The sequence below is a fragment of the Theobroma cacao genome, chromosome 1 (assembly GCF_000208745.1).
Source record: "Theobroma cacao cultivar B97-61/B2 chromosome 1, Criollo_cocoa_genome_V2, whole genome shotgun sequence".
NCBI lineage: Eukaryota > Viridiplantae > Streptophyta > Magnoliopsida > Malvales > Malvaceae > Theobroma > Theobroma cacao.
Window position 1 is genome coordinate 7,547,980 of NC_030850.1, and position 12,595 is coordinate 7,560,574.

Below are 12,595 nucleotides of genomic sequence, written 5' to 3' on the forward strand. Positions count from 1 at the left end.
TAATCTCTTACTGTTATGAGTTTCGTAACATTTTATTTCATACAATTATACAAAGCTCTCGTTATAATAACTTTTTCATTTGTAGAGGAAAAAGAACCATCTTTAAAACCTACCTCGATTCTAAATTTCAAATAAAAAGTCTTGAGTTAGTTAAATTTTGATATCACTTGTTATAAATACACATTACTTGTAAGTTCAAAAGTCATCTCACCTTCTAATGAAGTGAGAGCTATGACACATGGGCATACCTATTATAATTGTATAAAAAAATATATTTTAATTAATATTCATCTTTATATGTCTAAAGATTTCTCTCTGATAAACTTAATTTGATTCAAACTTTTCATGAACAGAATAGTAAATACACCCTAAAAGATTTTTTTTTTAAGTGCAACCAATAATTATAGATTAGGTGTGCACTCAGATTTCTCTGACTTTGAATATGAACGTTTTCCACACGGGTGAACACCAAATATGAGTCAAGAGCAAAGACTTTCCTTTGGTCAATAACATCGCTACCTGGCTGCCACTAGTTTACAAAAGAATTTGACCTAAAATATGGCAAAGAAGCCAAAGATGTAATACAAATTTCAAAATAAAAGAAATAAAAAAAAAAAGAAAACAATTCAGAGCTCCAAAAGCATGAATCCAATGATGCGTATGACACAACATAAATTGAAAACCGATTGTTAGAAGAAAGCACCCCCTTAATCCCAAAAAACTACTTTCAAATTGTAAAAAGACACACCATTAAATTACTAATAAGCTTTTTGCACTAAGAAGTCTATTTTTATTCGAATAAATTAATTTTAATGAGTCACGTAATAATTTTTTTAGAATAGAGAGAAGAAGATATGGATTTTATTTAATAAATCAAATGTTCAAATGCAATCACATTTAATGTTATCTCATGCTAAAATGTCTATTGATTGATTACTCAATCAAAAATAATATTATTAATTAATTAAGATTACGTATTTATCATAACATATCATTAATATAATATAATATAAATGGTATTAGAGCACACGTGGTCTATGAATTTCAGACAAATAGGATTCTACTTAGTTACCCTTTTTGCTGCAACAGGAGGGGCAGATGTTGATTGCCAGCTTACATGCGTGCTCTGCAAGATTGAAAACCAAAACTTGATTGCTCATGTTTTAACCATGAATTCGTTGGGACTAAATCTTGCTCCAACGTGTCCTTATTGACAATTTCGGAAGCCATTGCATTGCATGCCTTCCTTGAGGTCTGCGGTGAATAGGGTAGGCAATGTCCATGACCACATATAAAATCAAAGCAGAAGAGTCAAAATAAAGAATTTTTCTATAAGGGAGAGAGAGAGAAAGAGATTGCAGGATGACATATGGAGAAAAATTGGAAATTTTACAGCTTACTAGTATCCCATCTGGGACGGCAATGACTTTAGGCACCCTCTAACTTCTATAGGGAAAATGACAGAAGAGAATCATGCTTTCCCTTTGAAACAACTTCTCGTATCTCTGTCCTCTCACATCCCAACTCCAACTTCACTCGGTCCTTAGCAGAATCATGCTTCATCACCGGCGTGAAGTTGCCAAAAACCAGATTTCTTCATTCAATCCTGCCTATCAGATACATAGCAATCGTGATGGAACAGGGGATATTGAATTTGATTTCTGGAGGGCACGTAAAACCTGGTATTATGACACCTTGAGCAGCGTAGATGGGTGTGAAATTGAGTTTCAAGTTCAAGCATGTGTGAAGGAAAGGTTTGGCGATTGCTCCTCGCCGTTATGGAGAGCCAATAAGGTGACAGATGCTTCTCCTCTGCTTCCAAACAACTATTTTTACAGTAATCTTTCCCCTGCAACACGAACACAAGCGATCGAAGAAGGTAGAAAAGAGCTCATGGAGATGATTCGTAACATGCCCGAGTCTAGCTACGAGCTTTCTTTGAAAGATATGGTTGATGAACAACACGCATCAGAGGAGGTCAAAGGGAAAGCCATTTCTGAAGATGAAAACTTTTGTTCTGAAACAGAAGCTCAGACAAAGAAACAAAAGAAGAAGAAAAGGAAGAAAAGAAAGGCCGGTTCCATAAGCAGAAGTGGAAGTATGGAGGTTGATAGTTTCTTAATAAAGATGTTTTTCCGAAGTTCTCTAAGTTTCAAGAAGAAATCGAAGGCTGAAAATAGCTCCAAGGTTTCCCCTAGTCCATCGTCTGAGGGATCTGGGAAGCCTGACGAAAAGCAACGGTGGCTTAAAAGGATTTTCACCCGGAGGAATCATAAAAACAGAGATGATAAAAGCAGCAGCAATAGCATTGATAGCAGCAACAGCACTACAAGCAGGTATTTCTTTTTCTGTTTCTAGTTTTATCTTCTGAAAACAACGTTAGGGCACTCACTCACTGCCAATGGCAAGTATAGCTGATAACGGCATGAGTTATTCCAAATAATTGAGGCTAACATGCCCTAACAAAAGAAATACAATAAAATCTTAGGCTTCATATCTGATCAAGAATTCAGTAGATTCATCCAGGTTCACATTGACTACAAGACCAATAACTGGCTCGTTGTACTAACAGCATTTTGAACAATTGATAATCATCATGCAGGCACGCTAACAAGACTTCTTTGCCGGCTTGCTGGCTATTCTTCCTTTTCAAGAAAAGCAAACCCAAGAGACAGGAAGAATTCATTATCTGAAAGAGAATAAAGCTGTAGCAAATCTGCTATTACTAGCAGTAGAGACAACAGAACAGTCCTAACAAGAAGGAACGTCTCCTATATAGAATGTCATTAGCCTCAAGGGGACACCCCATCCTTTAGAACTCAGTATTTGAGACTCCAAGTTGAAGACCTCAGGTTCGAATTTTGAGATTGAAAGGAGAAATTTGCCAAATAGGAGAGGACTATCCCTGTTGTATGACCCAAAATCATATCTTAGAAAAACAATAATAATGTTTTTGACTTATTTTTACTGCTTATGCTACTTCCAAATTTCCTATGTGGTAAAGTTGAAATCTTTAATGAGTCAAATTTGCATAACTTCCTGTAAATATATGGAGCTATAATGGCAAGTTGCACCAGAAATAGCATGTTTAAGAAAACAACACCTGATCAAAGAATTAAAATATAATATATACAAGCCTGTGCATGAAATGAAGCAGAGTATCTACATTTTCCAAGAGCACAAGTTTTTACGGTAACATAACTGAGATTTACATTTCCTACGCAATATACAGCAGGAAGCTAGCAATGCAGGAAAACAACCCTATAAATTAAAAACTTCTTCCTTTCCCTTATATGTGAAAACTTTACCTCAGAATAGTAAATAAAAAAGGCTATATTAGTGAGATTGTAACAATTGCTGTATGATATACCATTTGTGACTGTCTTGTCTTCTAGCCATCTTTGTCATTTTCACTATCCTGCAAAATGACACCCCTCACTTTTGCCCTGTCCACACCAAATGTTTATGTCATTGGTATCCACAAACTCAATGGTCTTGCATATCCTAATAAAAATGCTGAAAAATACCTGCGATACGCTAGTGCTACTCGTTTAGTCACTTGTGTTGGGCCAGGATCCCGAGCTGCCTGTTTGTCTGGCATCCAGTTGAAAGAGAGACAGAGAAAAGGGGAAAAAAACAGTTACTCATGAAACCAATTTCATAACAGCTCAAACTTCGGAATACAAAAACAGAAATAGAAACCACAAAAGGCAAATTATATCTATAATTGTAGCATACAGAGTCTTGGAGAGAAGGACAAACTGGCAAAGATGTGGAACATAGAAAGGATCATTAACAGAAAGGAAGTGAGAGATGCCCACTCTCCCCTCCTCCCTTAACAATCAATACTTCATCAATTCCTAATCAATACTTTGCTATGGTAACAAAGGCTTATTAATCATATCTTAACTAATTTTGTAGTCCACAGTTACATCTCTTTGACAAAGTGTCAATAATTATTGGATTTGATCTATATCTGCCCCATAGTCTGTGAAGCTTCCTTCAACTTTGGAAGCAAATTTGATTGCAAACCTACTATCCTTGTTTTTTCATTTGTATTTTTTTGGATACACAACCTACCATTTAAATTGGAAAATAATCTTGACATTTTCAAAAACAAACTAAATCATATTCTAATTGGTTCACTACTAAACTGAAGATGGCTATGTTAATAAATGGACCTGGAAAAAAAACAAAAAAGCTTCCTGCAGAAGTAAATATGACATGCACCTGGAGAATTTTGGCAATTTGTCATTGAAGGAGTAGAAACATCTGCTTTGTGCCTCTTTGAATTTAGCTCCAGTTGGCTCTGAATAGTTTCATTCTTTTCCTGATAAATAGAAAATATAACTTAGAATAATCTCATTATTGTAGATGCATAGTGGTGAACTTTAAATTATTAATAAAAAAAATAAAGACATATGAGTCATACAATTCATATTACTATTCTTTGAATATCAGCTAAATTAGATGCAATACTATCTTACTTCCAACGGTACTTGAGCACAAAGATAGCAATATAAGCCAGCTTAAAAACACACTTGTTACCAGATGGATAAGCACTCAAAACAAAAAATACGCCTATCTATACAAAAATGAAAAATAAAACAATAAAAATGATTATAATCCAAAAAGAGAAGTTTCAGGAAAGGTATGCATACCTTCTCAGCTGATATCGCTTTTGTCAACTGTAAACAGCGGTCTTGTTCTAAGAAAAAAACAAGGAAAAAAAAATTAATTCCAGAATGGGAGATAGCACCCTACCAAAAAAAGAAGACATCTATATTTAAAACTAAGGTAAAAAAAACAAAGTTTTATTAGAAATGAAGACACTATGTAACTAATTGGAACCAGTAATATGTTTCACGAAATTTTTAACCTAAGAAACTTTATATAATGTGCATACACTTGCTAATAGGTGTGAGGGTGTCAAAGAGTTAAAGACCATATAGATATTTGCAAATATTAAGAGTTTCTTTGCAATATGAACAGGGGCAGCTCAATAACCTTCAAGGCCTAAAGCTAAGTATTCAAATGAGATCCTTTTTATTGAAATTGAAAAAAGAATTATTAAATTTTTTAATTAAATTTGTAATTCAATAAATCAACTATCACATAAAATAGAGACGATATAACAATATAATATAAACTCTAAATTAAAGTAAAAAAGTCTGCAAAGATTAAAACAAGAATACTTAATTGTTGAATGCTTATTGCAAACAGCAAATGAGGCTTACGGCTTTATAAAGATAATAATATAACAGGTTTTCTGCGTATTCTTTAAAGGAAAATTGAAGGTAAAAGAAGATAGAGCAAATGAAGAAATAAGAATTCAAAAATAGATATTATAAATTGAATAAAAAAAGATAATTGGTTTATATATATGAAAAAAATAACTATTGGAGATCATTAAATGCATATTACCATTAATTGATTGCAAATAGAGGAAATAGTTAAGAAAAGAAAGCTATTAAAGATCATTAAATATATATTACCATTACTTGATTGGAAATAGGAGAAATAGTTGAGAATTAATAGTATTGTAAGAATTGAGAAGTGATAAAAAATTTAGATTTATTAAGCACATAATTAAGAACGTGAGAGAATATATTATTTTATTAATTATCTTGACTTTTACATGAAAAATGAGCTAAATAGTTGAGAATAAATAAGTATGTGAAAGGGAGAGAAAATAAATATTTATTAGGCTTGAGAGATAGGTAAATATTTTAAAAATTATCTTAATTTTTGTATATTTTTAATATAATTAATTACATTATTATTATAAAATTAAGAGGCCCACTAGAAATTTGGGGCCAAAAGCCACTGCTTTGGTAGCTTTACCCGTGAGCCGGCATTGAATATGAAAGTCCTAGAGATGAAGCATTTGTTGTTGAACATGGGGTCAAGCTCACCCTAATGAGGTCTGCATAATTTGATTTAAATATATTATTTGTACACTTGTAGGACGCTTTGAAATTTTATGTCCATGACACTTAAATCCTTGAAATTAATTGAAAACTTTGTCAAATAGATAGCATACATGTGTCTGACACATACCTTCGTCCAACACAATCCTAAGGCCATGTAACTCAAACTCAGTTTCAACTTTCAACCAAAGGCGGAACCATGATGTCCCCATAAATGCAATAATTTTTTTAACAATCTATCAAAATATTAAATAGTGCAATTCAAAACATTTAGTGCACCAAAAACAGTAAAAATAACTGGTGAAAAAGAGAGAAAAAGAAAAAGCTTATTTATCATGGTCCATGAGAAAAGCTAAAAAGTATAAATAAAAGACTAATTTAATGTACTCATGGATTAACTATCCAAATGATTTAGGTGTTTAAAATGGTGTAATGTATAAATTAATTATTATTTTACAATATAATCATCCCTAATTTAATTTATTGTTATTAGATTATTTACTGACTAATGTAATGTGGGTTTTCCTTTCTGTGAATTAGTAAGTATTAAATAAAAAGTGTAACTAAGCAATAATTTTCTTGTTTAGGCTTAATTTGTATTATAGTAGTGAATTAGGGGAAGATGTCAATAGTATCCAGGCAAAACTGATTTATACATAGCTATAAGAGTATAAACAGACCAAATTGGAGAGTTGGCTCCATGGCTTATTAGCTTCTCTTTTGAAACTTAACTCTTTGAAATTGACAATAAACACCCAGCCCAGCTCGATTTACAACCAAGGCATGGCAATGTCAGGGTCAGCCAGCCTGAACAGGCCAAGTTTAAGAGCGATGATCTATACCAAATAATAATCCAATAACAAATAGGCTAAGTAACTTCACATAAGGTTATGATACCAATAATATGCAAAACTGAATCGTGATAGATCAAAGAAGACTATGTATAAAAATCTTTTCAACTGAGAAAATCTTAAAAAATATCATGATTTTAACAAGGTTTAGTCACCATGGAAGAATCCTAATGACAAAAGCTTTAGTATTGCATGGAAACTTGTTAGCATGTTATAACCCAAATAAACTGTACAACCAAAAAAAAGAAGAAAATAATAAGGAAAAAACTTGCTATATTTGAAAGCAATAAATCTAAGAATTTATATTATGAACTCTTGTTAGCATGTCATAACCCAAGTAAGCTTACAATCAAAACGAAAGATAATAAGAAGAAGAAAACTTGCTAATTTGAAACAATAAAGCAAAGAGTTTATGCTAGCAACTAAACTGCTCATTTTCTTCTTCAATTTTCTCTTTAAACTGGTTCTTGCTAGGAAATTTATTTGCTGCTTATTATTAGCAGTCTATTGGTTCATTGCATGATATAAAATCCTACTCAACAAGCATTTCTTCAAATGGCCAAAAGTCAAAATGCCTTTCTTCATTTATAATAGACACAATGTGAAGAAATATGTGGCTGTAAATATGAAATTTGCAAATACAAAGATGCAATTTTGCTAAAAAAACCTCCGTCGGGAAGATATCCTACAGATAACATTTCTTCACATGGTGGCATTTAAAACAGTGCCATAGTGATCATCTTGGCAACTTACAATAATCAGCATATTCTACTCAGTAGCCATAATAATGGATTTTGAGGGGAAAAAAGCACTTTTCCTAGCACCAAGCATCTTCCTACATTCTAAAGTGTGACAACTCCTACCTACAACATCAACCTGACTAATAGCCCCCTAAAAGCCCAGACAATGCAAGAAGCCTGCAGAGTAGATGTGGATATGAATTTGCAGAACCGAAACTCTTCCACAATAATGTTTTGAGCAATGTCACTAGACCAAAAGTCTAAAACAAGAAAAGACAGCACCTTCTGTTACAAAAATCAATTCACCACCTAGCCAAAACCTTTAATATAACTAATGATAAAAGCTATGTAAATTAAATGTCCAATGGTTATTCTTTTTCTCTAACTAGAACAACTACAGTCAGTTCTTAAGAGTCAATGCAAGAGTAGTTCTTTCTTTTTAATGGTATTGGCAAAAGAAGCAACATTTAAATCCGTAATATGCCTCCAAATTATAACAAACAGCATATGATTATTAAGATTCAAGATAACAACATAAAGAAATGCTATAAATTTGCTTATACAAGTAACAAAATGAGAAGCAATTCTGTGAATGAGCAAAGAGAAGAGGACCTTTCATAAATAGAGATTGCACGCCTTTATATGCTTTAAAAAGTTCTAGTGAAAGACTAGCCATAGCATCAGGAGCAGCAGAACCAGTGAGTTTTGTGAGAGAAAAGGAAATTCGAGGCATTCCTTTTGATTTCTGAGCAACTAACTTTGCAGATTTGGTATCTGAAGCACAGAAAGAACAAATATAAATACAATTGAACAATGTTTCCACTATAATTTTAAATTTGAAGGGTTTACAGCCGAAAGGTAATACATTTACAAAGTACAAATTTAAAAAGAATACTTACCTCCTCTAAGTCTAAATTTCCCACCTTCTTTGCAAGCAAAGCCTAAGAGCCTATTTAGTTCAACTAGAGTTTCAATATATGAAAATTATTTAAAGGGATAATTACCAAATTTGTCACCATAGTATGACTCAAGGTTGAATTTTGCAAGGTACTTCAATTGCATTAAACTTCACCACCACACTTTTATTTTCATTGAATTCTAGACAAAAGTTAACAGACTCTTAGATATTTTTGATGAACCGTTAGTAAAAAAATTGAAAAAAAATTATGACTTTGGCAATATAAAATAATTTAGAGAATGATGAGTTACACGATGTATTTTTGTCTTGTTTGGAAGAATTCCACGTCATAATATTTGTTTCTTCAAAACTTATTTAGAGTGAGTAAATGGATATTTGATGGAATATCCCTTCATGGTTAATTTTTGTCCAAAAAGTAATCAAATAAAGGAATGGTGGAAGAATTCAACACAATTGACGAACAGAGGCAAAATTCAACATTAAGCCAAAATATGGCGGCAAATTTGGTGTTTATCCTTAATTTAAAATAGTTATTTTGGACACTAGAAACTCATATTTTACTTCTACCAAAGCTAAGATTAAAATTACACTTTTGCAGATAGTAAAAAAGAATATTAGGAGTGGTTACCACTTGAGTTGGGCATTGCTTCCAAAAGAAGCTTTACATCTTCAGACTTAATGGAGGCTAGCAGATAGTGAATGAAGTCAGACCAAGAGCCCCCTATTCCAACAGTGTCCCTCTGCACATTAACCCTTTATTAACAAAACAACAACAACAATGATAATAACCCATTAAAGCAAACCAAGTGAAAAAGAAGAAGAAGAAATAAGACCATGTCTTCAAGCTGCAAAACGGAGCGTACAGACTCCCAAGTGGTGTCGCGGAAATCAGAGACGCAAATCCTTAGATGAGATGAGTCCGGAGAATGAACGTAGAACAAGAACCCACTTGATTGACCCGAACCCGAAGATGAACCCGTCCATTCGACCTTGGGTTCGCCGAATATAGGCTCAAATTCTTCAAGCACCATTGGCATGTCGGCAAGAATATATGACCAGAGAGCAAGGCTCAGGGAGTTCTCAAAAAGGTTTGGTTTTGTTTGTTAATCAAGGAAAATGTAGGAAAAGAGAGGAGAAACTTTAAATTTTTGAATCCTCAATTGTCACCAATTTAATTTTATTGCCTTCCAGTGTAAGTACAGTCAACGACATGGAAAAAATAAAATCAAAAATGTATAATGCTTTAAAAATTCTTAAATGATTTTAAAACAATTTTAAAATTAAATTTTTATTTTTTTATTACATTGGATCATTTTAAATCAAATAAATTTTTTATATTGTGATGATAAAGCAACACATATGTGAAAATTGAAAATATTATATAACCATATCATTATATCACATTATCCTTAATATAAAATGTCATTATATTAGTATTACATGATAAAAAATGATAATGACATTTTGATTATAACATATTTAATCAATTGACCAACTGTTAGTAAAACAAATATTTAATTTAAAATAAAATTATTAGAACTCTATTGAATATAATAAAAAATAATTTAAAGATTTTCTTAAAATTTTCTATCAATAAATAAAATAAAATAAAGTAAAAACTCTCTGTGTTTTTTTTAGGGCTCATGTTAAAAGTTAAAACAGAATAATCATGGAGAAAATTGAATAAATCAACAAAAGCAAAATAAATTTACTGAAAATTATTTAAAAATAATTTTAATTTTTCAGTAAATATATTCTTTAGCCATGACAACATTTTCTCTTTTCTTTTCAGCAAAACTATTTTTCAAAACAATTTTATGTTTCTGCCAAGTATGTTTAGGCCCCTAAAATATGATTTAATAATTTCACTATTACCTTTATTTGTAGCCACATAAACTAGCAAAAGAAGCCTTCCCTCATGAAGAATGTGCATTAATATTGGTGATTAAAATATAATTTTTAAAATGTACATATGATTCAAGTAAAAATTATTGTGAACTTCAGTGATCACTTGTGGTTGTTTACTCTAATATTTGTAATTTCTTTGATTAGTCATGTGGTGGTTTTGAGTAATTATTGTAACATATGATATCCAAAACTTTTTAATTGTTCATCTATATTTTTCTGTTTTCTATAAGATATATATATATATATTACTCAAAAACAGTGGATGATGCTGAGCAAACTTAATGCTATTGACCAAAAATAAAATAAAAATTAATGCAATTGTTAAGTATCCAACTATATATTCAAAAATATATATATAATAAATAAATAAATCATTAAGCTAAATATTTGCACTTGGTTTGCTCAATATCTCATGATTCCACAATAAAAGAATAAGCCACCATAGGCTTCCTACGCCCCAAATTGGAAGCATCTCTTGATCAGTACTCTGCCGGGCTTGAAATTTGAGGAGAGTAGCCATGTGCTTTAATACTGACAGTCAAATAGTTGAGGGCTTCGCATATCCCAGCCTTTAAAGGATGATCATCATCTGCAGAGACAAACTCACTGATCTCACTAGCCACCTCAATTGAACTACAACCAGGAGCCCTTCTCTGCGTTATCTGATCTCTCACTGTCACTTTCTTATCCCACATCCCTTTGGCAGCATAGAAATTGGACATAGCAACATTGTCCCCAACATGTCCTGGCTCCAACTCCAGCAACCGGCACCTAACTTTTGCACCAAGCTCAATTTCTCCATGGAGATTACAAGCTCCTAGCAATGTCCTCCAGATCACTGCATTAGCCTTACCTGGCATCTCCAAAATGAACTCATAAGCTTCTTTTAGCAGCCCAGCTCGGCAAAAGATATCAACCATGCAACCAAAATGAACATCTCTAGGCTTCAAACCATAATCTTCACTCATACTTTGATAATATTTCTTCCCTTCCTCGACCATTCCTCCATGGCTACAAGCCATCAAAACCCCGATAAAAGTAACATCATTGGGAAGAATTATTGAACTTCCACGATTACCCTCGTCCCGACTCTTGCCATTTTTTTGCTTTATTTCTTCCATTTTACCAAAAAGCTGAAGAGCTTCATTCGCTTGTCCATGCAATGCATGTCCAACGATCATGGAAGTCCACGTTGTGACATCCTTTTCTCCTAAGCTATCAAACAATTTCCTTGCAGTTTTTATCTCACCACACTTTGCATACATGTTTATGAGAGCATTATTAAGGCTCAAGTCTGCCTTGAGCTCCGGTTTTCGACCAACGTATGCATGAATCCATTCTCCCATTTCTAGTGCCCCAAGATCAGCACAGGCACTGAGAGCAACCGTTACGGTCACTTGGTCAGGTTCCACATTGAGCATTTGCATCTTCCTGAACAACTCTACAGCTTTTTGGGGTTTCTGGTTGGCAACATAAGCCGAGATCAAGGCGGTCCAGGAAACAATGCTTTTGGAGGGTATTTCATCAAACATGTAGTGTGCATCAAGAAGGTCCCCTGACGCCGAGTAGAAGCGTATAAGTAATGTTTGGAGGTGAATAATGGAGTGAAAACCAAGTTTTATGAGTTGGGTATGTAATTGTTTGCCTTCGAGTGTGAAAGGCTTTTTGGTGCAAGCTTTTAAGACAAATACAAAAGAGAAGCTATCAATAGAAGAACGGCTGTGTTTTATTAATTCTCTAAATAGAAGGATGGCTTTGGTGTTGCAATTGGAGTCGAGGCATCGTTTCAAGGTCTGGTTTGCTTTGGGTGGTTTAAGGTGAGTGTGGACATGGGATTTGGGTTGATGGGTAGGTGCAGAAAGCTTGGACAGCTTTGTTTGGGTTAAAACAAGTCTCTTCAAATGCCCTATCATGGTGAGAAAGGATTCATAGGTGTTCTGCTGGCAGTTGCCTTTGAATAACCCTGAAGAATAATAAAACTATAAAATCTCTTATTCCTTACCATTACAATTGTATTTCTAACTTTATACAACTTTGATCTATTATAAGATAAGATTGTTGATGTGGGTGAAGAAAGAGTAAGAAAACAAATTCTTCATGTTATTATAATTAAACCCAATTTCTACAAGTATACACTGTATATAAAAATGTTTTCTTTCCATTTTTCTTTCTTTATTTTTCATTCTTAATAAATGGTAAAATAAAGAACTAGCATAGATAAATTAACTTTAAAAACAACAATTAAAA

At 32.9% G+C, this 12,595-nt stretch overlaps 3 protein-coding genes across 5 annotated transcripts; 1 reads left to right on the plus strand and 2 right to left on the minus strand.

Annotated features, from left to right (window-relative positions):
- On the plus strand, window positions 1,254-2,974 carry LOC18611891. Its single transcript, XM_007048368.2, has 2 exons — window positions 1,254-2,336; window positions 2,603-2,974. Exons 1-2 carry the CDS (start codon window positions 1,555-1,557, stop codon window positions 2,691-2,693), a joined length of 873 nt encoding a protein of 290 aa, XP_007048430.2. The 5' UTR covers window positions 1,254-1,554; the 3' UTR covers window positions 2,694-2,974.
- Window positions 2,412-9,608, minus strand: LOC18611892. Of its 3 annotated transcripts, none has more exons than XM_007048369.2 (8): window positions 9,274-9,608; window positions 9,069-9,180; window positions 8,134-8,295; window positions 4,662-4,708; window positions 4,231-4,330; window positions 3,528-3,594; window positions 3,371-3,446; window positions 2,412-2,645 (listed from the first exon to the last, which is right to left on the minus strand). In XM_007048369.2, the coding sequence occupies exons 1-7, from the start codon at window positions 9,475-9,477 to the stop codon at window positions 3,392-3,394; spliced, it is 747 nt and encodes a 248-aa protein (XP_007048431.2). In that variant the 5' UTR covers window positions 9,478-9,608; the 3' UTR covers window positions 2,412-2,645; window positions 3,371-3,391. The 3 variants fall into 3 exon arrangements, with proteins under 3 accessions (XP_007048431.2, XP_017969464.1, XP_017969463.1); XM_018113975.1 differs by having other exon boundaries at window positions 2,412-2,905; XM_018113974.1 differs by lacking the exon at window positions 2,412-2,645 and having other exon boundaries at window positions 3,069-3,446; window positions 9,274-9,601.
- LOC18611893 (putative pentatricopeptide repeat-containing protein At1g74400) lies at window positions 10,667-12,483 on the minus strand. The gene has a single exon (XM_007048371.2). The coding sequence runs from the start codon at window positions 12,259-12,261 to the stop codon at window positions 10,828-10,830; it is 1,434 nt and encodes a 477-aa protein (XP_007048433.2). The 5' UTR covers window positions 12,262-12,483; the 3' UTR covers window positions 10,667-10,827.